We start from the raw sequence: 26,973 nt of genomic DNA on the forward strand, positions 1-26,973 counted from the left end.
GACCACTGTCGGGAATATTTTAAAATGGAGGTTGTTTGGAGGTTATTTTGAATTCATTTTTGTTGAAAAGAGTTGTTCTTTAAAAATGTGGCCACTGTTTAGAGGTAACCGTTGTTAGGAAGTAGTCGTTATTGGGGGTTCGACTGTATTTTTTAAAGACGTGAAATTTTCTTAAATTTATTGAATATAGAACAATTTTTAAATTTAATTTAAACTTTTAAGATCAATTTATAAGATGTTTTAATATTTTTTTCTTTAGGATGAAATATTTTATGCATTTTTATAAAAGATATTTAAAATTTTTTTTTGCAATTTTATTGAATTTTTTTCCTAGAAGTACAGTACAATGAAAAAAATTATTTGATTTTCGGATTTTTTTTAAAAAAATTTTAATTTAACTTATATAGCCTATTTATTAAATATTTTTGTTTAAATAATTTATATTTAATTTTATGCAGTTAAACCTTTGAATAACGGACACTGACGAGAATAGATAAAAAAAATAAAATGGCCGCCGTTTAGAAGTGGCCGTTGTTGGGAGGTTTGAGTGTAATACTTTATTATTAAAATTTAAATATAAATTAAATGTTTTTTAAATGATATTTACTTATTCATATGTATAGTAGCTAATCTTATAATTAAATTTATGAAATTTAAATGAATCGAATCATTTTATCGCGTATAGATCTAGCGGATTTATGATCACGATTTTTAAATTTAATAATTCATTCTTTCATTCACACTGTCAATAAATGTGACTAATGATATGATTATCATCACTATTGACCCATATAGTTTTTTGATACGTTAAAAATTATTTATAAATTTTTTAATGTCATCAATCAAATTTAAGTAAATTAGATCAGTTCGTTTGTTATCAACCAATCTAAGAAGAAAAATATATTCGATAAATTCCTTAAAAATTCATTGATATTCAGCATTCAACTTGCTTTATCTTTAAAATTTTATCGATTTTATAAGGAAATTTACTTTGTTAGTGTTAAAAAAAAAAGTACAATCTTCAATCAACGGCCACTTTTTATGCTCCCGTCAGCGGGAGCATAAAAAAGTGGCCGTTGTTTGGAGGTTATTTTGCCTGCATTTTTGTTTTAAAAGCTTCTGAAAAATGGCCGTGTTTAGAGGTGGCCGTTATTGAAGGTTCGACCGTAATTAATATTAATTTTAAATAATTTAGTAGTGTATAGAGTGGAAACGTACGTTTAATTATCGTTAAATTGCTACATTAATGAATGAAAAGTTCCTCCCTGACAGATAGACACGTGTAATTTTTTGTTAGTTCATTTAAAGGAACAAAAGTTGAATGATTTTTTACTAATAGACACATAGACATTTCAATTTTTGTCTGTTTACGTGTTCGTTTAATTAAAATAATAATTGTCTTTATGAACAAACAGACATAAAAACGCAGGCTTGATATTTGTTAAATTAATAAATGAAGAGTATTTTTTAATCTGTCTAAACTGTCAAACAGGTAGACAAATGTATAGACTTTTTTATTAACTGCTCAGTAAACGAACAAAAATTATATATGTTTTTACAAATAGACAGTCGTTCTAATTTTTTGTTACCCGTTTAAACTGAAACTATAAATTATTGTCTGTGCATAAAAACAAACATACAAACGTATATTTATTTACTAAATTATTAAATTAAACCAATAAATATTATATTTATACGTCCTTAAAAAATCTGTAACAATAATTTGTTACTTTTTTCAAAATAAAGACAGACATACGTACTATTTTTTTCCATTATATTTTTTTTATTTAATATATAAATATTCTGCATATACAGTACATTTATTGTCTCTTGAACAGATATATGAAAGCGGGTTTGATTAAATCAAAAGTGTTTAAACGAACGAACGGAAAACGCGTAAGTTTGTCTATCCGTTTAATAAATAATAATTATAAATGTTGTAGAAAACTTAATTTAATTTTTTTTATTCTCGATTTTGTCAATAATAATTATTTGAGGTAGTCGTCCTTGATCTTAAAATATATTCTACTTGTAAATTGTTCAGGTAAATTAGCAGAGAATGTTTTAAATATCATTTAAATGCATTTAGATATATACATGTAATTCATGTCACGTATTAATAATGTTCTGCATCAAGGAATTTCTTTTTAAAAGATTTCTAAAATTACTCAAAAGTGTTCTTTCCTTCTTAATTATAAAATTAGAAACGTGATTATAATAATTATTTTTAATTCTTTGTTGAAAAAATTTATGTAATAATATTTTAATATTTATTTTCCTTTTTCCATTATGAATGTATATTTTAAAATATATTTTCCATTTTATATACAAGTTAATCCAAAAGTCAACCGCATTTTATTTCTAAATATATTTAGTAAAGTTTAAAACAACAGAAATTTAGTCTTTATAGTGGTTAACTGACTTTTGGACCACCCATATATATAAATCCATTAACTTTTTTTTTCCTTTTCAGATTTCTTCAGGCAAATATTTTAGTTGTTATTATTATTTTTTAAATGTTCCATTTTCGAGATTTGCCGAAACAATAATTAGGATTATAGGTAAGAGTAGGTAGGCCATTAACTTTTAAATACATTATAGATACATTTCGACATTTTTATTTCATATGTATATATATATTTTTTATTTTGTTAAAAATGGCACAGGTAAATCTATTAAGTATAAATTATTATTTAATGAAGTAAAATTAGAAACATACGCGTGTACTATACAGTACATAATCCTCTTTTAAGCTTTTGTTTTTTTCTATTTATACAATTCAAATAAACTTTTAATAAGTGTAATAGTTCTTAAAATATAAATTTAATTTTTAATTAAAATTTTAGTTGACTATTTGATTTCTTTTTTTTTGAGGGGCAGTTTTTTCTTTGTTTTATTACTACAGACAGGCAAACGTACGCTTAATTTTCATCAAGTTCACTGTATTTGAAATAGTATCAGGATGTAATAAATTACGATATTATTTAAATTATTTAATTTACAAAATTTATTTTATGTTAAAATAAAGAAAATTGAAAAAGTATCTGCATTATTATTTAACCACAAAAAAGATTTATGCTTAAATTTAATAAAAATTAAGTCGATTAAATTTTCAAATCTTTATTTAAACTTATTCAGGCTAAGCCAGTTATAAATCACTCAGTAAGGGTTTAAGGCTTTATATAAACTTAATGAAGGCTCGGTTATAAATTACTTAATAAAGGATTTCCTTTAAATTAATCTAAAAAAGTCTCAGCAAAAACTAAGCCAATTATAAATTAATAAGTTGTAATATTGACTACTTTGTAAAGATTCCGAACATTTCCGTTGCAGAATTTCAAGGAGGAGCACGTGATAAAAAATTCCTTTCACGCACAGAATTTTGTACACTGATATTTTGTCTGACATGTGATCAAAAGGAATTAAATCTAATAGTTTCGACGTCACTTTCTGATGAGGAAATGCTGCAGGCATTCTCATGTCTCCCCAAGATAGTTGCGATGACAGCTATTCGGTGCTGCTCAAGAAACTGTAAAGTGGAAATAATTGATAATTTCCGTGCAAAATTATACTTGCAGATCAGCAAAGAAGAACAATAATAAGAAAGACTCCCATAACAAATTATTTAGTAGCTACGCGTCCGGTAATTTCAAGTTCGTTGGACTTCTTATATTCTCCTGTAGCCTTTAAACGTATTGAAATGTGATGATTAGCATGAAAATTCAATCAAAAATCTGCATATTTTTTATTTATTGATATAATTTTCCTTGATTAAAAGTTCAATTATCCATTCACACGATTTCTCTAATATAGATTGACAAGCGTAGAGGGGTGAGGAGTTCCTTTATAGAGGGTCGAAATTAAATTGTTTCAACTTGATCTGTAACAATCTAAATCGCTTTAACGTCAGTATAACGTTACATATCTATAGATAGTGGATGCAAATTTAAAAAAAGAAAAAAGAATGAGAAATGATGTCAGAAATTTGAATTTATATAAAATTTTTTTAAGAGTTAGACCCGTTTTTCTCTTCTCTAATGGATAAGCTTAAAATCAAATGGTCATTAACTTTAGAGATTCAAAGAGGAATGGCCAAAAAACAATGCTATGCGCGTGTAAACCATATAGAGAAAGAGGTTAATTTAATGTTGTTATTGAAGTTAGATGCACTAAAATGTTTTCTAGACTTTAAAAAAATTTAGTGGCATCATTTGTAATTTTTATAAGATTTTTGAATATATACAAAGTCTCATTAATATACTTACATTTTCCTTAAAATTTCGATTAATAACGTAAATAATTTTATTAAAAAACATTATAAAAATTTAATTTATATTTAATTTATTTTAAAATAATTTTAATTTTTTCTTAATTTTATTAAAAATTTAGTTAAAATGTATCTAAAACACGACTAATTTTTTTTTTTTTTTTTTTTTAAATGCATCCAACATAAATTAAATATAGATTTGTATCAATTTTCGAATAAATCTAATTTTTTTTAATTAAAAACTTAAATGTAGGCCTATTATTCGAAAATTATAAATTGTGTTTTTATTTTATTTTTTTTTATTTTTAAAAATTAGATAAAAATACAGTCGAATTTTTCTAAAAATGCCCTCAATATACGTTATGGTTTATATAAAATTTAAATTTTTTATATGAAAAAAATGTCAATTGTATTTTTGTTTTTATTTATAAAGAAAAGTCAGACAAAGAAATTTAATTGAAATTTTAAAGAATCGCTAAAAGTCTCATTAACACAGTTGCAATTATCACAGAAAATTTGATTAATTTATATTTAAAAAAAATCATTAAAACTCAATTTCTATTTTAATTGTTCCAAATAAATTTTAAATTTTCCTTAATTATATTAAAAATAATTCTATAAATTTATTTTAAAGGACGTCTGAATTCCCCCCCTAAAATATGCTAAATATAAGTAAAATACAGTCAAACTTCTGACGCGAACATAAAACATGGCTGTTGTTCAGAGGTGGCTGTTGTTTAAAGGTTTTTTTTTTAAATGCAGTTTTATGAAAAAAGTTTGAAAAGTGTTCGATTGTACATGATTTTTATAAAACATATTTTATATAAAATAAGCATTTTTTTTTTTTTTGCAAAGAAATATAAATTGAATTTTTTATTTTTACTACTATCTAAAATAAAAATTCGACAAAATAATTTAGTTTAATTTTAATTGAAGCGTCATAAATTACATTTATAAATCTTATAATAATAATAATAATAATAATAATGATAATAATTTCATTTTCTTTCAAAAAATGAATATAATAATTTAAAAAATTATAAAAATTCAAATGTAGGCCTATATTTTAATTGATTTTATTAATAGTTAATTGCAAAAACTCATTTAAAAACATGACTGAATTTTTCGAAAGATGCGCATTATATTACTTAAATATAATAACCTATATTCACTATATAAAATAGAACGTTTATATGTCTGTCCTTACATGATACACTTCTAAACTTTTGACCGATCTCCACCAAATTTTTCAGAGTTACTCTCTAGGACCCTATGAAAAATATAGGCTACCAAGAAACCTGGAAATCCAACCCCACCCCTTCCCGATTTCATTTACGTTTAATTGTTGAATCCTAAGATAATATATATATATAATATGCAATTTTTAATGGAAACTATGTAAATTGTATTTTTTTATTTTTATATGTAAAAAAATAATAAAATTCAGGCGAAGTAATTTAGTTGAAATTTGATGGAAGCGGACGAAACAGGTTTTCATGAATTGTGCAACTGAACTTAATCGTTAATCGGAGGCGTGATACAATAATCAAAAGAAGTTATACATTTTTTTTATTCATATAAAAAGATAAAGAAGGAAATATTTATCTATCATCATTTCCGACTCTTATTAAAATTATTATTATTATTTTTTATAGAATAATAATTATTATATTATTCTGTTTTTCCTGTTAATTGTGTATTGAATGTTAAAGATTTATAAATTAACTTTTTTGTTATTATTTTGTGTTGAAATTATTTTGTAGATTAAAGAATAATTTATCAATTTATATATATATATTAAGTACAAGTCTATAGGGCCTATATTTATATTTAATTTAATTTTTTTTTTTAATTTTAAATAAGTTTTTGTAACGTTTAGGCCTACATAATAGGTTGATGCTTAATTATATAAAAGAATTTTTATATATATATTTTTAATTTATGTGTATTAAATGACTATTTTTAGTGCTTTAATTATGTTAGTTATCTTACAATTTATTAAATTATGAAATGCTTAATGCAGCTTCATAGACTTGCAGCTTGAGTCGATGCAATTTAGGCTTGTATAATGCTACTTTTAGGCTCTTCTAAGAGCATAATTAATTAAACAGTAGTTAAATTTTTATTTAAAAAAAATCATCTTCGGCATGCCTTTAACAGTTACACTTCGGTTTACAAATTAATAATTCATAATCAAATGTAGTATTTTTTTATGAGAAATCATCACTAAATGTTTATTTTAAAAAAAGATATAAGGTTAATTAGTTTAATTATTAAATTTACTTAAAAAATTTATACACTTAAATATTAGTAAATAATTTAATATTAAAGTATGATTTCATACTTTAGTGTAATTACTATATTTAGAAGTGTTCTCTTGTATAATTATAAGCCTTTAGATGTTGAAGATATAGATTTAATTTAAAGATATTACATTGTAACTTAATACTTTTGTCATCCATTTTCTTTAAAAAAAATACTGTTTTATTATAAACGAACAATTGTAATTCATCCTGGGCACATGACAAATTTTCTCAAATTTCGTCTCTCCCCCTAACAGCATTCTCTCTCCCTTGTATTTTTTTTTTTTTTTTTTTTTTTTTTTTAGCCAAGTAACCAAGCATATTTTTCCTATATAAGGTGCTTATTACTACAAACTAACTTAATTCTGGTATCACAATTGCACTAACAACCATTCTTCGAATAAGTAATGGGAAAATCGTTTCCATGCCAGGGGCTAATCGTGATTTGTGGTACGCGTGACCATCCGACTGGAACAATGTTATGGAGGATTACACACATTTGGCCCACCGCATCAAAAACCAGCTAAGGGGATATCAAATTTTACCAAACAAGTATTTATAAAAAGGACCCCATCGGGGGCAGCTGCCATTTCCGGTGGCGCCCTTTAATCACAACCCTGATCCCTCCCAATTTTCTAGATTAGCACGCTTTCTAAAATAATTTCCATTAACCCATATAGTGCGTGTGTATGTCTCTCTCTGTGTGTAATCGTGAGTGAATTTACGATGCGAAAAGTGATATTAGTATACGTTGCGCGCTCGTTTTTCTCCATTTATTTTCTTATAAATTTATTTTTCCCCCTTTCCCCTACTCCGTATGGATGTATAACTAAGTCATCATCGATACCTTAATCTTTATGTCTAGACATGTTAGCTAAGGTAATATATTAAAGTTGAATCTATTGATAGAGCATGAACAGCATAGAAATAAGTTATAAAGAGATGTGTATCAGTACGAGAGGTATTTGTGCGACGTTCGCACGATAAAATTCTTTTGTTTTACTTGTTTATTTATTCTTTTTTAGTATTTGTTACTTTCATAATTATTGACTGGTTATCGTTCCATTCAATTGAATTTTTGTATTGATATCAATGGAATTTTTGGAGCTCGTTGTAGGCATGTAAATGAGCTCTTCCTATCTCTGAATGTAGTTTAAATACTTTGGAAGAGAACAAGCATTTAGATTTATCATAAATTACGTAATAATTGTTTCGTGGGATAATACATTTAGGAATTTACGGATTACATAAAGTTTCTTTATTATATTTATTCAACTTTCTGAATTTATATATCCTGTGAATTAAAAAATTAAAAATTTTTAAAATTTTAATTTACAGGATAAAATTTAATAGTACAGTCGAACCTCTAATAACGACCATCTCCAACAACGGCTACCTCTAAAGGCTATCATTTATTTCCAAACAACGGCCATTTTTAAATGTTTCCATCAATGGCCGTTGTGCAGAGGTTTGCTTGTATTTTTGAATTTTAAAACAAAATTTTTAAGCAGTTTTAATGCAAAAATTTGTCTTAAATGACGTGAATTTTGAAATACTTCTCGCAAAAGTTCATTTAAATTTAAGAATTCTTATACCGGAGATCCGCATTGTGGAATTCTTACATTTAAATTCTCTATTTTTTCTTCTTATTATTTTATCCTATATTTAAACTAGGCTACAACAACAATTGATAGGATTTTGCAGAAATTTATTTGATATGACTCTAATTAATAAATTAAATTATTTAATTTTATTAGTTTAGTGTTATTTAATGCAAATTCCATCTTAATATGATCGAATTTTCTACAATTGTCGAAGAATTACGATTTAAAATTTAATATAAGAAAATCTATTATTTTTTAAGGTTATGTTAATTGAAAACAATGGAAGAGAGAGAAGGGGGAAGGAGAGAAAAGTAATTACTCTCCGGAAATAAAATTGTTTTATTTAAATTTGTGTCAGTTACTTAACTGCTTTACTTTCCCCCTTTCTCTTTCACAATTAAATGCAATTTTGATAAGAATTAATCAACTTTATTCATTTTACTTTCATTTTCTTATTAATGTCAAATGCTAAAAATTATCATAAATAAACAGGAATTTTTATTTATTTATTTATTTTAATTTTAAAATATTAACTGAGAAGCTAGAAAACTAAATTAAGAAATTTGCATATAATATTCACCATTATTAAGTTGCAATATAAATAATTTGACTAGAATTCGCTCTATTAAATAGCTCTATAGAATTTGCTTGTTAAGCAGCAGTTTAGGAATTCCTGTAGAACTTTGTTAAGAGTGCTAAAGAGTGGTGTAAAATTCGTATAGATCGATTATTTAACTAGCAGTACAGGAGTTTGCCGAATAACATTGCAAGAATTAGTATGTAACTTTAGAAAACTTTTTAAAACATGCTGTAAGAATTCCTATAGGATTCAGATCGTTAAGGAATTCCTCTGGGGCATTATATTATTAAGCAGCACTGTAGGAATTCGTATAGAAGTTAGACTATTAAGCAGCAGCATAACAATTCGTATTGCAGGCAGGTCGTTGAGTAACAGTGCAGGAATTCATCTGTTAAGAGCAGTGTAAGAATTCGTATAGAATTCAGACTTGTTAACTTGCAATGTAGGAAGGAATTCATATAAAAATTTAGAGTAATGGTCTAAGATTATGTTCATAATTCAAAACTATGCTTAAGATAATAACTACTGTATGAATTTGCTGTTTTATAAATTACATAAGCCTACAAATCTTTACACGTTATGCAATTATATATAAAATTTTGTAATTTGTAATGAGGTGAAAACAATTTTAAAGATCGTATTTAAGTATAAATGCCAGAAAACTAAATGGTTTAAGAGGATAAAATTTATGTTATTAAATCCAATAACCAGATTTATGCGTTAAAATCTTGATTGAACTCATTCTGTAGGCCTACTTATAACAATGAGGTAGTAATTAAAAGAAAATAAGAATATTATTAAGAATAAGGGGGAAAACTTTTTCGTGTAAAATGACGAAAAATTAGTTTTTGTCCTTCTTTTGGGTGTGGTTTATGCATGAAATTATCATTTTTATTTGATTGAACATACGAATTTATCCTTAAAGAAAAACTTGCGATTCTGCTTTTTAATCGGTGATGCGTTACACCTGATTAAGGATAACTAAATTATGTTTACGTAACATAATTCGTTACTCCTTTTAATGAAATATAGCAGATCGTATCTGAACTATTTTCAGATTTGTATATGTAATGAATATTTGATTATAACAGGTATACAGTATAAAGTTTATTCATCGATGCATAACTGTGAGAAGAGGCTATTCACCTGCGAATTATGGCGAATTTTATATATATATATATATATATTAATTTTTTTCTATATATTTCGTGATTGTATCATTAACTTGCGTTATTTTAACGAATCGAGAGCATGAATAAGAAGTTAATCATGAATTTACCAAGTTAATATGCATATTATTAAATAAAAGTATTATCCTATAAAGTATGTTTAGCTTAAAGGTGTTCTATGTTTCTTGGAAAAATGCTATTGTATGGGGATTTTTATGAAGATTAATGAATGGTTTATGCATGAAATAAAATTACATATCTTTCTGTTTATTGTGTCATTTAAATGTTTCATAAATGTAGCAATTATCATTGTTTAAAAAATGTCAAATGGGCAGTTTTATACAGGAAATAATTTAATGGGCCATAACTCTATTTTTTACCAATTATATATAACTTTATTTAGCATAAATTAGCAGCGTAACTACTTAAAATATCCATTAATTTAACACGTCTATCCTGTCTTTATTCCTTAATTTTAATTAATTACGTTATATAAATCCAAACATTAATTTTAGAATTAAAATTATTAATTATAAAGTTTTGAATGGGCTTATCATGAAGAAAGTCCTTCTTTAGTGCTATTTTTAAAATTAAATTTGCATTAAAAAGCGAAATGAAGTTATTAATTAGCTTTCGAACTAATAATTTTTGTAATTTTTTAGGTTTTTCTTTTAATTCTAAGAAACATTTAATTGATTCAATTACGTTGTATAATGATGTAGATGATGCATTGAAATACAAGGAAGAGAATAATATCACCATTATAAAAAATTATACAACGAGGAAACATTTAAAGAATAATCATTTAGAAAGCATAAGAGAATGCTAGTATGCAAGAATTCGACATGGGATTACCAGGATATCCACCCACGTAGGGTCATGATCATGTCAGCTATCCACTCCTACTTCACTATTGTTGTAGAAATGTGCAGCTGATGAATGGTTTGAATATGTCTGTTTTGTTTATTTGGCGCCAGTTGACGGTAGTGCAGTAAAGGCGGTATGTTAATATATTGCAGTTTCGGTTCTACTTTCGGTACTTTATTGTAGATTAAAAGAAGTTAAGCATTTGATGAGATAGCATTATCCATTAACGTTTTCATTCCGGTTTTGTGATATACTCTTGGCAGATGTAATTTACTCAACCTTTCTTGCTTTGATTACCTCATCCAACTATTCTGGTTATGTAGAAGTCAAGTTTGTCGTGCGGATTAATTTGATATATGTAGTTTTCCCGGTTTGAAAACTTGTATGCGGATTATGTTTCCCAACTGTTGGATCGCGAACTACATTTCTCGGTAGCGGAATAATCTGTACGATTAAAGGTTGGGAAATGCTTCACTTGAAATTTGAAAATCGATGTTATGAGTAATTTAAAGTTACATTATAGTTTTCTGATATAGTTTAATTGAATTTTTGTAAAATTTTAAAGCATTTAGTCAAAAATTTCTAATTTTTATGTTTAATTTGGTTATAATATGCTTGTGTATCCACGAAAGGTCTTCGTGGAAAAGAAAGAAATTTTAATTTTTTTCTTTTTTCATTGAAGCATGTTGCTATAATAAATTAGAAAGTGTACCCATTAGTATTATCTCGAATTTTTAGAAATTACATTTATAAAATTGGTTAAGGTCGAATGCTCTAAACACAAATGATTCTTCTTTCTATGCGTCATGTGAGGAAATAGAAACGCGAAGAGTTGAGACAATCGGTCAAAGGGTAGAAGGACGAACAGCATACGGAATTATTTTCTTAATGGGCAATCTGTCACTATGTCAGAGTACAGCTGTGTACACGTGCTGGGCATGGCACCAATCTCACAGGTCGTGTCTTGGCACTGTGGGCAGCGGCGCCCACCTGGGTCTAAACACTGCGAAGGCTTCATTAGGATAGCTGTTCATTGGACTCACTTGTTCTGCCTGTTTTATTCTGTCTAACGAACTTTAGATGTAATGTACTGATAAGACAATAGCAGTTGCAATTCAGTAAAAAAAAAAATTAAAATGGAGGCAAGAAACCCGTTTTACTAAACGGGATCTAACATGGCTCCATCTGTTGAAATATTTTTTCTTCAAAAAAGTATTTTTATTATTATTTGAGACGTTTAGTAAAGTAATTTATCGCTTATTTTCATTCTTTTGTGTAGTTATAATAAAGAACAAAAAAGAAAAAAATGAAAAAATGTATTAAATTACTAATGTTAATGAATGATAAATCACTTTTAATTTTCGTGGAATACGTTAAAACATAATTAATCTTAATTTAAATAATTGTATGAGTAAATTTATGGGAAGGAAATTTTATACCTTGATCTTAATATTTTATATCTAAACCTCGAATATTTTAATCCTGTTAATTAGCTTACTATAAATAAATTATCGCCTTCGTGCTTTATTTTCTACAGTTTAATTTCATATAAATTCTTGTTTAGAACTAGAAAAATTTAATTTTTCTATTTAAAAATGGATTAAAATTTAATTTGGAGATTGCTATTTTTGAATTTAAAAATTTAAATTTTAAAATAACGGTCTTTGTGATCTAAATTGTAAATTTCTTTCCAACGAAACTATTTTGAAAAAGCTTACTTTTTCTTAGGTTTTTTCATAAATTCAGAAACTTTTTCACCTAAATTGCTTAAAATTTAGGTTTTATTGTTTAGTAAAATAGAATTTTTATTGCATACGCGTTTTAAACAGAGATAATCCACTTTAATAAAAAATAAAAAAAAAATTCAAAAAAACCTGTTAATTAACTGCAAACAATTTAGAGCATAATTTTATTAAATTCTTTAAAGAATAAAGCTAAATTTCGTAGTAAATGTGGATAAATTGCATCTCTTTTCATTGTTCGTATCGGCGTTCTTATCTCGAACATGATCAATTATGTAACATAAAGAGATTGAGAAGTGAACAAATGGCGATACTCGAAGTAGACCTTTATACTTAAGTGGAGGAGGTACAATGTGTATTATTTTCCTCCGTACTTCCTGTGCAGAGCTAGACAATGCCCAAATTACTGAGGTTCTCACACTAGATAATGAGGTATCAAAAACGTAGACGGGTTCGTTATTATCTCTTCGCTAACCAGATGTCGAATATGTCAAATAGTTTTAATAAGATAATTATACGTTAGTTACTTTTATAAAAATCAAGATTTTTATAAAACTTTTCAAAAAAGTCTTTTGTTGAGAAGTTAATTATCTATTCTTTTTATATTAATTCTTTGTTTCATTACGGATAATGTGTACTGCGCTCCGTTGCGCTTGATATCAAAAGTTGTGCCATAGGCTAATAATGCATACGCGAAACTTATTGTTGGCAGTATAGTAACTAGTTATGTGAAAGTAGAATTTGTAATAATAATACAAAAAGTCCCGATTTAGAAGCTCAATTTGCAAGAATTTTGATTTAGAAGACGTGTCAAAAAACGAACAGTCGCTAGAGGGCAGCACTAAACGGTGCAAACATTTAAAATTTTTTAAAAATTAACTTAATAAAATGATTTTAAATTAATTAAATTACAAAAAAATATTGTTTAAATGTAATTTTTAATTAATTTAACTTATACTTTCTTTCTTTATTTGTCCATACCTTATAATACTGTATATTTAAAATACTATATTATTGATATGCATACTTAATTTATTATATTTAAAAATACTTTTTAAGTTAGAAATTATAAACATTTTATGAATAAAAATGTTTTCATTTCCGTAAATGATAGATAAATAGGCCCTGAAGTCTCGTTCCCTCATAGAGGCGGGAAACGTGTGTAAACATAGACAGCCTCCCAGATTACAAATGTAGATAATAAGAGATCCTCATTACAAGGAAATTAATTAATACGACTATGGAGAAATTAGGGGTTAGGATTAAGTGAAAGGGCCCCTAGTCACTTCACCTAGAATGGGAAAAGATCCCCTACTTTGATAGCAAACCCACAAATTCCGGATGCTCTTCTTTTGTATGGGAGGCCATCACCAATCTATAAAACTTTTTTAAAACATTTAAAAAAATAATGTTCTTTTTCTAGAATTCAATATGGATGAAGTTCGATGACCATTTATGTTGACGATAATGGGCTGTTGAATATATTCTGTCAGTCTGTCCTAAATAAATTAATTTTCCCATGTTGAATGATTGTACACTAATAAAGCAATATAAATGATAATATGGTTGGGGACTGGTCGTTAGTCAACTAAGTGTCTTGTATTAGTGATCGGTTGAAAACCCCAACTGAATATATATTCTGATCAGGATTAGGATCAATTTTTATCTTTTTAAATTTATTGTTTATCGACACTTCTGAATTATGTTAAACGTTAAAATAACGTCGTTTTAAGGCATATTTTTGAATTTTAAATATAATTTTTAAGATGGAAATGGTTTAAAATGACTTTGCAATACGCGGGACTTCAGGGTTTTCAGTCAGGTTTTTATATTTATAGACCATTAATTTTATTTATTTTTTTCTCTTCCAAGAAACAAATTATAGTTAAATTTGCAAATTATCTCCATTTTATATATATTATAAACATATAAAAATTACATTAAAAAAGTAGGTAAAATAAAGGTTAATGTAATTTACAATCGTTCCATCTTCGAATCATTAAGAGATTGTTCTAGATGATAAATATTCAAGAGACTATTAATTATAGTCAATATATTAAGACATTCGTCGATAAAAATCCTTTAAAACGAGAAATTTTGCCGACCAAAATTAACGAGAACCGTCAGAAGGATAAAAAAGGAATTAAGTCAATATGTATCAATACGATAAATTATCATCAGCATTCATTAAATTATTTAAAAATAAATCTGTCTACATTATCAACCATCGAAATTTTATAGAAAAAAAATATTTTTTTGCGTGTTTTTTTCGCACAAAAAAGACTGTGGGAAGATGTAGAAGATATGAAAAGATTTTGGTCTAGTAATTAAATATTTGAATCAAGAAAGCAAAGGGGAGTAATCTGTAAAATCTCACTTTGTTTCGGGGGTATCCTTCATCGATCATACGTGTTGCCAGCCAATTAGAGGCGAAGAATGATTAAACCCAGTGCTTCTATCGAGATCGACTTGAAGTCCGATATGGATACCTCCTCTGTCGAATAATAATGACTACATTAACAATGTTTATTGCAATTTTATGAAAGTCATTAAAAGTGAACTGCTTAAGATAGTAACGCCCGCAGATACTTTTGATGAGAATTTATAAGAGGTCTTTAATGGAAAAGAAATTAGTTTCATTCATATGTGTCTGTTCAAGCGTTTGTGATTTATTTATCTGATTGCTTACTTCATGTCAATAAAATGATGATCGAATATCGAATTTTTATATTGAACTAATTACATTTTATTTTTTAAAATAATTTATAGAGATTTGGCGTATAAATTTATATTAAAATCTTATTTTTTAATTTAAAAATTAATAAAATATAATAATTAAAAAATTTATAAGGATACAAAAAAGATTTTCGCAAGAGTCATTAAGGTTTCTCTACATACTCAAATCGGATTATAAATATAAGTTATAAATAATTAAAATAATAATAATTACATAGGATTTTAAAATGATTTTTTTTATTTATTTTTAAATTCATAATTTTATCTATAAAATTAAATATTATATTTATAAAATGACTAGCAGACCTGCGTTGCTGTGGCTCAAAATGTATCTATTATAAATGTATAACACTTCCCCGCAGGGGGAATTTCGAAAAATCCCTTCTTAGTGTACGTTCTCTTGACGTACCCTATTAAAATGCAATCAAAAACGCAAAAAACCGCATCTAAAATAGTATAATAGAAGCCGAGTTCTTTACGGTAAGCCTTAATCCTGTCCCTCTCCCCCCGCAGGGGGGAATATCTACATTACACAAAAATACGCGCGTATTCGAATGCAACGTTGTGTCAAAATTTCAAAGCAATCGGCGAAGAACTTTCGGAGTTTTGAGATTAGGAACAAACGAACATTTACATTTTTATTTATATAGACTAAAGAATTTAGAAATATGAGAAGAATCTGACAAGTTTCACGTAAGATTTCTATCTGAAAGATTTATTCTTTAATAAATTATAAGTTTTTAATACATTTTTAAAAATAAATTTTTACTAGAATAATAAAAGTATTAATTTGTGATTTTTACGAGTTAGAAAGATACAAACAAGAGTTTTTAATGTGAAGGTAATAAAAAAGGCAATTGCTTGGTATCTGAATTGAAATCAAAACACGATATGTCCCAAATGTTGCGGCTTATGGCACAGTAAAGTTAATGTAAAATTATCATCAGAACTGGTTCTAAATTAATTGTTTAATTTGGAACCAGTTCCGACCTCTGCTCTTAATGGAGGAAGAGGCAAATCTAGGTGTACAATCTCAAACTACATAACCGTGTAGCCCTGCCTCAATTCATTTAAATTCTAAACAAGTAAGATAAATAGTATTGCTGAGATAATAGTCTTTACTTTAAACTATTCTATCTTTATATTTTATTATATTTCTTAACAATTTTCTTAGTTTAATAAGTTTACTAATGATCCTTCCATGTTATTTTCTGTGAAGGAATTTACAGATTTATGCTTTCTTTGTTAAACTTATCAGCAATTTGTAAATAGTTCTACTAAATTTAATTTAGGCCTACTTTTTTTGGTTTTTTTAAAACTATCTTTTATCAACTCTTTTTTATATAAACAAATTAATTTACAAATTAATATCGTGTTTGTTTGATTTAGTAATTAAAATTATTTAAAAATTTAAGCATTCATATTTTAATATCGTGTAAAAATTTTTTCCTGTTAAAATAATAAATATTTATTATTTTAAAAGTTGATTTACAAGATGTCACGCCAATTTCTAATTTTCATAAACTGATAACAACCTCAAAAAAACAGAAAAGGACTTATGAATTTATGTAAGAAATTAAATTAATTAAAAAATTAACATAACTTGAATTTATATCAGTTTATTTTATTGCACCTTTCCTTATTTGTATGTAGAATTTGAGCTCACTTAAGCTTTAATTTATTGTATACTTATATCTTATTTTATTGTAATTATACCTTAATTTATTGTATTTATCCTATGTACAGTTTGAATCTTATATTTAAATTAATAATGCCTGAATATTAAGAAATACAGTACTTCGAATTTTCTTCTATATTAAAGCTACAAAGTAAAGGATAAACTATAAATTATATGGAAAATTCATATAGATCTTTTAGTTTCTACGAAGCTTTAGTTTTATGATTCTGTAGACGTACTGTACATAAATAAGATTATATTATACTAATTAATAAACTAGTTCTTAATAATTTATCAAAGCTTATCTTTGCAAACAGACAACTAGAATCTAGACAATAACACTTTTATAATTAACTCTTAAAAGTTGACTTGTAGTAAACGTGTTCGGCAATAATAATATCATAAATCATTTTAGGTATTTGGAACTTTATTTTTTGGCTATTTTAACAAAATTCTTGATAAAAATTAATAGGAAAATCGTATAAACTTAAAAATTAAACCCTCTATGCCTTAATATGACTATTAAACTTATTATGAATTATGAATATATTTAAGGCTTTTTTGAGGCTTATCAAAGATTAAATAGCATTAACAATCACAAATTCAAATAATTCTTAAGAAAAGATTAACAATCACAAATTCAAATAATTCTTAAGAAAAGAGGTTAAAGGTGAACATTTACGTCAAACATTTGAAATTTGTAAAGTATCAAACTCCCACACGTAACGTGAAGGTATTTTATAAAAATTACAAATCACTTTTAAGATGATTTTTATTTGATTTGTAACTTAAAAATTCACTTAGATTTTAAGTAACCCGCTGTGATATATAATATAAACTCTAAATCTTGGAAGATGACAAAATGTCACGATATGCACACTTTAAGCTCATGTTTTATCTCGAATTTGATCAAAAGTCGCTGTGTTTGTTGTGGTAATGATGCAAGATTTTAGTATCATTAACATACGATCCCCCTTCTTCTCTTGTCAGATTTAAGTTTTCACAATTAATCACACTTTCTGAGTGACAGTTAAACCTTCCAAAGATTAAATATATTTTCATATAAAACAAGATATTTTTAGATACTTTTGAATTTTTTCTGTAATATATATGCTTACTTGATTGCTTGGACCACACGCAAGTAGAAAATAAAATAGCTTTGAAGATATTTGATGTAAGTTATCCATTGTAAGAAAGTAATACTTTTGTTTAAGTCTACCTGCGAATTTTAAGAAATTTAATGATTTTACACTTATAGGCTTACCTCTCAACGATTCATACATAAGTCTGCATAATAAATATATTATGTAGAGTTACTATAATATATCTTATCTATAATACGAATTATGCAGTTTAGAATATGTATACTCTAAAATATTCATCCATAATACTTAATACATATTATGGGTGAATCCTTCATTATGTATTATGTAGTCTATATTGAAGGCTATTTTATTTAGACTAGAATATAAGTTATTTAAATTCGAATATGTATTAGGTAATCTAAGGTACTGTACGTATTATATATAAATACATAATGAAATCTTGTCTGTATTATACAGACTGGAATATATATTTGTATGGTTTTATTTTATATATTTTAAGCAAACCAGAATTTGCTAGGTAGACTTGCTTATGCAAGTGAATTACTGTAGGAAAGCAGGTAAAAAACATGTTGTAGCACAAAGATTTATGAAGCTGTTGAAGAACATATATCTTCGCTTTAATTAGAGTGATATTTACTAGAATTTCTGTGCTACAAAACTCATCTATATTAGCACCTATCGAAGGTCAGAAACCACAAAAAAATGAACCCCTAACGATATTGTTTAAAAGAAATGGAGGGGGATAGTTGACAGATCCATCCAACAGGTGTTTTCCCATCTAACTCATTATAACAACGACAGCTGTCATCCAGTCTCTTCATTCAGACTAACGAGCAGGCCCGGTCCTCTTGCATGACGGCCGATGCATCATAACTCTTCAGAGGTCAAAAACAAACAAGAGAACCATTTAATTAATGGCTGCGTGTCATCCATAACAGACTCTCAACCGTCCTTCTCTATACACAAGCGGAAGTAAGTTCCCAATCGACCTCCGTGCTTCTCCTCCCCTCAGTTTTCAATTTAAATAAATCAACAAGTGGTTAGTAGTAGAAAGGCGATGATTGAAATAGCTGAAATACATCCCGGTCCTCTTCAATTTTGTGATCTTATCGCTTCTGAATGGATGACAGAGAAATGAGTAAGAACCCCACCGAGATGTAATACTTCTTCTACGCTATTTAACAGGCATTTTGCTCTTATTTTACCATTCGAATTTTTCATATTTCTTCTTTTTCTTAGCTTAAATCTTATCTAGAATCTATCACAATATTTCTTTAATTTTTAAAAAAATTTATTTAAATATTTAAATTAAGGATTTTTATTATTTTCCTTATTTTAAACTATTTTAAAAACCAGTTTTTAACTTAAAGATCTTTGTTTTCTGTCAGTTTAACTCAATTATTCTAGATTTCTACCATTATTATTAACTTACCTAATGTTGATTTAGAACAACATTAGTTTAAGTTAATAACTGCAAGCATTTTTCATAAATTATTTTAAAAAATCTAAATTTTCTTTCTGTAGTTATCTTGCAAGAAAAGAATCTGCTTACAATTTAAACTAGAAAAATGAAGCTTCTCTTCTTGCGGCAATCTTTACAAGAGGAATTGGCTTACAACCTTAACTCACACTAGGAAAAAAAAAAAAAATTGAGCCTATCTTCTTTCAGCTATCTTGTTAAGGAGAGAAATTCCATTTTTCTAGCTTAAGAAAAGAATCGACTTGCAACAAGTTAATATAAACGAGAAAAATGCAACTTCTTCATGCAATCATTTTGCAAATCTTGTTACCTTATCAATTTATTCTGAAATTTATTAATGGAAAAGCGAAACACTTAGTGACGGAAATTTAACCCGAGTAAAAACGAAAAAAAAACTTATTCTCAGTTAAGTGTTGTGTAACGGGTCAAAATGAAATTATTATATTATAAAAAGTCGTTTTAAACGAGTTCTCTGATGAGCACCTGCTCGATATCTACAAATTAATTCCTGTAGATAAGCTTCGGAGAACGTCAACCTTCTCCATTAGATCTTGTTATGTTGTTATTCGATAACAGACATACCAAGAATTTTTTTATTTTTATTTTTTAAGAGAAAATTAACTTTACACTTCCGGAAAAGAAATGATCTATAACTAATAATGGCATTTTTGAAAATTTCGAATCAAAGAAGTTGATGATTTCTCTGTCATTTACTTTGAGATATCATTTTTCGATAAAATACAGTCATAACTCGATATAATGTCATCATTGTCGGCCTCTAAAGTTGAAGCTAAATCAAAGAGTCCAGAACGATAAGAATTATATAAAAAGATAACGTCTATAAACAAGTTTCAATGTTTGAAAGTTACGTGATTTGGTGATAACAATTCACTTTGCAATATAAAATCGTCGTTTAGTTAATTCTTTATGTAATAGTTAACAGGGAGATAGGTTCGTGAATATTCATTGGGGTTCTATGAGGATGGCGCTATATCGAGGTTTGAAAATTCTATAGGCCTACGTTATAACTTAGTTTCTATATAATTTTCTATCAATGCAAATAGTGTAAAGTAGTAAACATAACGTTTAAATAATAATTATTTTAAGCATGTTCTTGTCATTGTATAGAAAAGAATTTTATGTTGATGAGATTGTTTTCTTTTTATTTAAGATATTTTTCCTTGATATTTACATAACTAAAAATAAATTATTCAAAGTGTAAAAGAATATGATATTCATCACATATGAATTCATTATAATAAGTTAAAAGTTATGTTTGTTTTTTAGTAAATTTGTAAAATTACTTTTCTAAGTACTTAATTGGAATTAATTAAAAGTTATCATATTACAATTTACTATGTTGAAATTTATTGTAAATTTTTAGCATTATTGGAATTTTTTAGAAATGATTTTATTCTAATTTTTTAGAACTTATTGGAGTTATTTTATTGAATTTATTAGTTGTTGCTTAGAAGTAATTAAAAGTTACAATGTTGGAATATATAAAATTATTTTACTGGAAATTATTAGAATTAATTAGAGATTATTTTACTAGAATTTTTTAAAAATTACTTCTAATTTTAGTGAATAAATTTTTATATGTTCATATAAATGTGTACTGAAGAAGAATTACATTAATAGAACTTTTTAATTAAAAAAAATACAAATTACAGAATAAATATAAATTAGTTTATTACCTACTTAGATATAAATAACAAATTAAATGTATGAATATTAAATATTACACATAATAATAATAATAATAATAAAATTGTTAAAAATTCTTTCAATGAATTTTTAAACCAAATGAATTTAAATTATATTCTACAGGAAAACACAATTTAAAAAAATTATTTTCCTGTAATAAAATTATTCTTTTATAAATTATTCTTGACAATTATTCTAGAAGGAAAATTTTCAACAAATCAAAGGAGATAAGATCTTGAATTTAGTAAATGGCTACAATAAAGGACAAGCTGATAGGAAGAAGAAGAAGGGGGGGGGGGAAGTTCAAGAAAAAATAAAAAATCAAATTCCTACTTTTCTATTTGAATAAGCATAATTATAGAATGGGAAGTTTTATTCTTTAAGTAATCAAAAAACCAGTTTAAACATTAATGCAATCGATTCTTTGTTTGTGACAAACATTAGGGAAATCCCCTACTTGTACAATGTCAATCTTTGTACATAAGTTAGTACATGCAAGTTATTTTTCAAATACTGTAAATAATTTTATCTACCTTTCAATCTTATCTTTATATATTTATATATATACATATACACTTCTTTCTTTGTTTAAACCCGTCAAAAGTCATTAACTTTAAATTGCATTTTAATTTTAAAATTGTTAATTTTTTTCCTTTTCCTATCCCATGGCATTTGTCACGTTAATTGAGAATTGTACTTAGTTTCTATACACTTCTTCTTATCTTTACTAATCGCTGTAAGATTCTATCTACTATATTTTGAAGTAGAAATGTGTTTGAAGTTGAAGAACATCATTCTTAAATGGTTTCTGCATCCTTCTATGATTAATCCCTACTTCAATGCCTATCTATATACTTCAAATGCTTCCGTTTTTAAAAATGGAGAGTAGTTTTTATCTATTTTAAATCTTGTATTTTGTTAATAAGATTTTAAACACACAAAAAAAAAGTGCAAATTTTTCCTCTTCTCAAGAGCATGGACTTAGATTTAATTATATTTATGTTTATTAATTTTAAACATGGAAGAATATAATGTTGAATAATCAATTCTGATATTTTTTATTTTATTTTTTAAATATTTTATCCAATATATTATGATGCATAAATGTGTTTGAAGCATCTTGAAGGATGTAGAAACCCATTCAAGAAACTACCTATCATACAGGCATTGAAGTAGGCATTAAACATTTCAGAAATTTTTATATTTTATTTATTTTAAATCACTTCTTATCATTTATAATATTATAACATTTTATAAAATCATTCCAACATGTACTTGTCTTGGTAAAGATTTAAATTTACATAATTACATTTAGATTAATTAACTTTAAACACAGAAGAATTCAATTAATTTTTGATATTTCTTGATTTTACTTTATTTACACTTAAAATTTCTAAACAGGAATGTGTTTGAAGCTAAAGCACGCATTACATGAATGGTTTTCTAAAAAATGGAGGTAAATTTAATTTAAATCAATCTTTTCTCATTTATAACATTTCAAACACTATAAAATCTTATAAAACATCCCAAGCCTTAGTCTCATCCTTCACCCTCCTTTCAACCTTCTTAGTAGTGATTTAAATTTAATTAATCTAAATATAATTATATTTAGATTAATGAATTCTAAACACGAAAGCATTTAATAACTGGAGATATTTATTTATTTATTATATATTTTTAAAATAATAAAACATTAAGCTAGAAGCCAAATCAACATTTGAACACATTTAACACAGAAGAGCTGTTAACAACGTAGAATTAATCATTATTTGACAACTTTGGCGGCAAGTCAAGTATTAAATAACAATTTTAGTAATTCATTAATTATGCATATAGTGTATTAAGTCACGCAACGATCAGTCTTTTTTTAATTAGTAAGTGTAACAAATAATGTGAATCCAAAAACACTAATTGATCTAGGAGTTTAAACACATATTGTCAATAGGAATAATTGATTGTTACTTATAATTAGACGATGACAACAGAGAAGTTAGTGCTTTTTTCTAATTTTTGAGGGCGCTTAAATGCACTTAAGACACTTAAACTTCACAATTTTAATTTTATCATCATTAAAAATAAATTATGCATAAGAAGAAGCGTGGGAGTTTTATAAATTTTGCAATGTGGATGTGAGAAATTGTAATTTTTTAAGCTTTAATTTCTTTTAATACTTATACATATCTAATTAATACATAATTAGTACATAAACTATAACGTACTTAGTTATATATATATATAATATAATATATATTAGTATTATTATTATAATTACAGGATTTATTGTAATTAGTATGCATATGTTGTGAAACAATTTGTAATATTTTTAATTTATAATATATTTTCTCAATATTACAAATTAAAAAGTTATAAATTTAAGTTATAAAAAATATAATTTTTATTCAATATTATAAATTAATTTTTTTTAAATTAAATTTTCTGATTCTAATTAAGAAAAAAAAAGAGGAGGAGGATAGATTATTATAATTCCAAACCAAGATTACACCCAAATATTTTATGATTATTAATAAGGAGATAAGTGAAAAAAGAAGAGTAATATTTAATCATCCAAGATGATAAATTGAAAGCAATGACATCCATTAAACATTTTGAAAGAATTTTGTCCCATGCCCTTTAATAACAAGATATATAATTAGATAACTCATTACAGTCTTCTTAGTGGCAAAGATGAATATTCTAAACATGAATGAAGTATTCTTATCAAAACATTGAATGTTAAGGGGTGGGTGCTTAATAGCTTTGTTGTTATCTTCTCAAGAATTGCACTCTTAAAATATATTTTACAAAATAATGTTCGTGTAATCGATAGTCTTTCATTAAACAAAATTGATTTTTTTTTTCTTTCTTTTTGGAATATTAATTAGATTTTGTGCTTATTTATAAAATTATTTTTGGTGTATAAATTGAATTGCTGATTTACTTTTTTATGTTGAAATTATTTGATAAATTGCTGATTTTCTTTTTCAATTTTTTTCAAGGATATAAGTTGAATTAATGATTTTTTTATTGATAGTTTTAGAGCAAAAATTGACTTGACAATTTTTTTATTTATTTTTGAAACAAAGTTGAATTACTGCTTTTTATTTTTGGAATATAAATTGAATTGCTATTTTCTTTTTAATTTTTGCAGTGAAGTTGGATTGATGTTTTTATTTTTATTTTTATAGTAAACTACTGTTTTTTTTTCTTTTTTTGCAGATGTTGAATTCTGATTCTTTTGCTTTAATTATTGTAGGAAAGATGGATTGCTGATTTTGTTTTTTAAGCTTGAATCTCGTCCCACGTTAAGTATTTAATTTTTTAACATTACACGATTTCTCAATAAATGATGACATCTAATTTATTTTAAGATATTACAAGTTGTGCAATATTTCACGTAAATTATTTATACATTTTTTAAAATGATTAATACCATAATTAACATTAATCAAAGATAATTTAAATTAATATTTTTAAACTAAATAATTTATAGTATCTCATATATCAATTAAAAAAAAAATTAAATTTAGTAGATACACGTGTAATTTATTTACAGATATTTATATAAAATAATTAAAAATTAAATTATCGTTATTTAATTTATAGTTTGATGAATGTTTTCTTTCGTAAATATTATAGATTAATTTTATTATTTTTATTTTATGAGAATTTTTAATAAATTTATTTAAAATAATTAAATAAATTTTAAAAAATTAGCTTAAATTGCTAATCGAAATCGAAGCAGTGTCTCCATCTAGCGACAAATACAAAAAATAATCCGTTGTACAAAATCACGAAAAATAATCCGTAATTTTAAATTAACAAATTCAATTGCTTTTAATTTTTTATTTCCTTTTATAAAATATTGAATTATAAAATTTATCTTTCTATATAATTCATAAATAATTCTTTTTTTCGTTTTGTAATAATAAAACTGTGCTGTACAAGTGTACAATTTCTAAATTACATCTTATTTAATAAATTCCTATTACTTTTAGATTATTTATTTTTTTAAAAAGAAATTATTAACTTAATTTTTATTACTTTTTTCGCTGTTATTTAATGATTTTGCATTTGTCACGTGATATACAACCGGATGTGATGTAACGCGCAATGCAGTATGGACTGTGTTGCAACGTGGGGAACGCAGTGGTTATGTTTGTAAATAATTACATTAATTGAGAAAATAATTTTTGAATATTGTTATATATTAAATAGTGCAAAAAATGACGTCGAAATTGCAAAAATTAGATGACGAATATAAGAATTTAATAGGAGAAGTAAGTTGCATATTCAAGTGTATATATTGTACAATATTGTATATTATTCTTGTGTATTATACACGTGTACGTTATTATATATTGTATCAAAATGTATACTTTTGCCATTTCCTTACAAATGAAGTACCTAACTACCCATATTTTTATATATGATTTTTTAAATACATTAATTTTATTTATTCTTTAGTATAATATCATGAAATGTAGACTTGATAGCAAAACTGAAGCACTTTTGATATTAAGTAAAGAATTAGATAAATATAGAAGTGAGAGAGATCAGTTCAAATTGATGGCAAGTCAATTGAGAGAAAGATACAATGCTCTTAAGAAAAGGATTGAAGGTTGGGTAAGTTCAAGATATAATATAAATTCTCAGTATTATGAAATTAAATTGGCTTATTGATTAAAAGAAACATGGTCTGTGAAGTTGTACCAACTCCACATTTCTCCAACTTAGGCTCTGACTCCTTTATTTAAAGCAGTAAGTGAGGTCTACATCATGTAGATGCAGCTTGAGAAAAAACTCAATCTTTTGATGTTAACAAAAGGGGGCTACAGGACAAGTTGAAAAACTCAGACTGGTATTTCTCTTTCCCAGTCAGCCCTGTCCCTATTAGCTATAGTCCAAGTGTAAAAAATTAACAGTAGTCTAAATTTACTTGATGGAAACAAAGCATATATTAAGTATATTGCATCTGGGCATTGCTGACTAAGCTGAGGTGGCTTAGCCACTTCATAATTCCCTGTAGCTATGTCTTTGAGTTGATTACATATACAATAAAAATTGAAAGTGATATAAATAATAAGTTGTTAACAAATATAATAAGTAAATAATGTACAAAGATGTAAGATATTTATTTTTACAGAATAGATGTAAATGCTTTATACTCATCTATCCCAATCTTTGAAGTCTTTATGTTATTTAAAATGCTATTAATAGATAAAGATTGGTCAATCAATAAGTTTTGTTAATCAGAGATTTCTTAGACTTAATTGTAAACAATATTACTTTATATTAAGGGAAATATCTACTTACAGAAATAGGGATATCTTTGTGCTCTTTCTTATCAGCTATCTTAGCTGAGATTGTAATGCATAAATTAGAGTTATGTGTTTGAAATACCCACATACCATTAGGTATTTATTGTTCTATTTGAGATATGTAGATGATGCCATCACAGCTTGGAATTGCATGTTCAAATAGTTTTAAACATTAGTTAAAGTTTTAAATAATGTTTATTCATCTAGATTTATGTTTATGGTATAAAATGATAAAAATAACAATTTCATTAGTTTTCTGGACCTGTCAATGCACACTGGCACAAATGTATTGAAAATTCAGTGTTTTCCACAAGTTTATGTTTTTATCTCTAGTCATTTCTTGCAATTCATTACAACCTCCTGCGTTTAAGCACAAGGCTATTAGTTCCTTAATTAGAAGGACTTTTGTATTATTC

General features: G+C 25.8%; 1 protein-coding gene and 1 long non-coding RNA gene across 3 annotated transcripts in view; both read left to right on the plus strand.

Annotated features, from left to right (window-relative positions):
- Positions 1–21,531, plus strand: part of LOC136974714 (uncharacterized) — a 32,410-nt gene extending 10,879 nt beyond the window's left edge. The window contains exons 5-6 of one of the 2 annotated variants that reach the window (XR_010880685.1): positions 2,474–2,571; positions 21,439–21,531. This is a non-coding gene — a long non-coding RNA (uncharacterized lncRNA). Of the gene's footprint in view, positions 1–2,473; positions 2,572–5,520; positions 5,584–21,438 lie in introns of those variants that run through there. The other variant, XR_010880686.1, reaches the window with a different exon arrangement.
- Positions 21,532–25,336: 3,805 nt separating this feature from the next.
- The window catches only part of LOC136974709 (coiled-coil domain-containing protein 149-like), a 30,034-nt gene continuing 28,397 nt past the window's right edge, over positions 25,337–26,973 (plus strand). Inside the window, exons 1-2 of the mRNA XM_067269651.1 lie at positions 25,337–25,516; positions 25,704–25,862. Coding sequence (XP_067125752.1) covers positions 25,463–25,516; positions 25,704–25,862 — 213 coding nt within the window. The 5' untranslated portion in view covers positions 25,337–25,462. The remainder of the gene's footprint in view (positions 25,517–25,703; positions 25,863–26,973) is intronic.

The sequence above is a fragment of the Centruroides vittatus genome, unplaced genomic scaffold (assembly GCF_030686945.1).
Source record: "Centruroides vittatus isolate TY-2023 unplaced genomic scaffold, ASM3068694v2 contig_355, whole genome shotgun sequence".
NCBI classification, from domain to species: Eukaryota; Metazoa; Arthropoda; class Arachnida; order Scorpiones; family Buthidae; genus Centruroides; species Centruroides vittatus.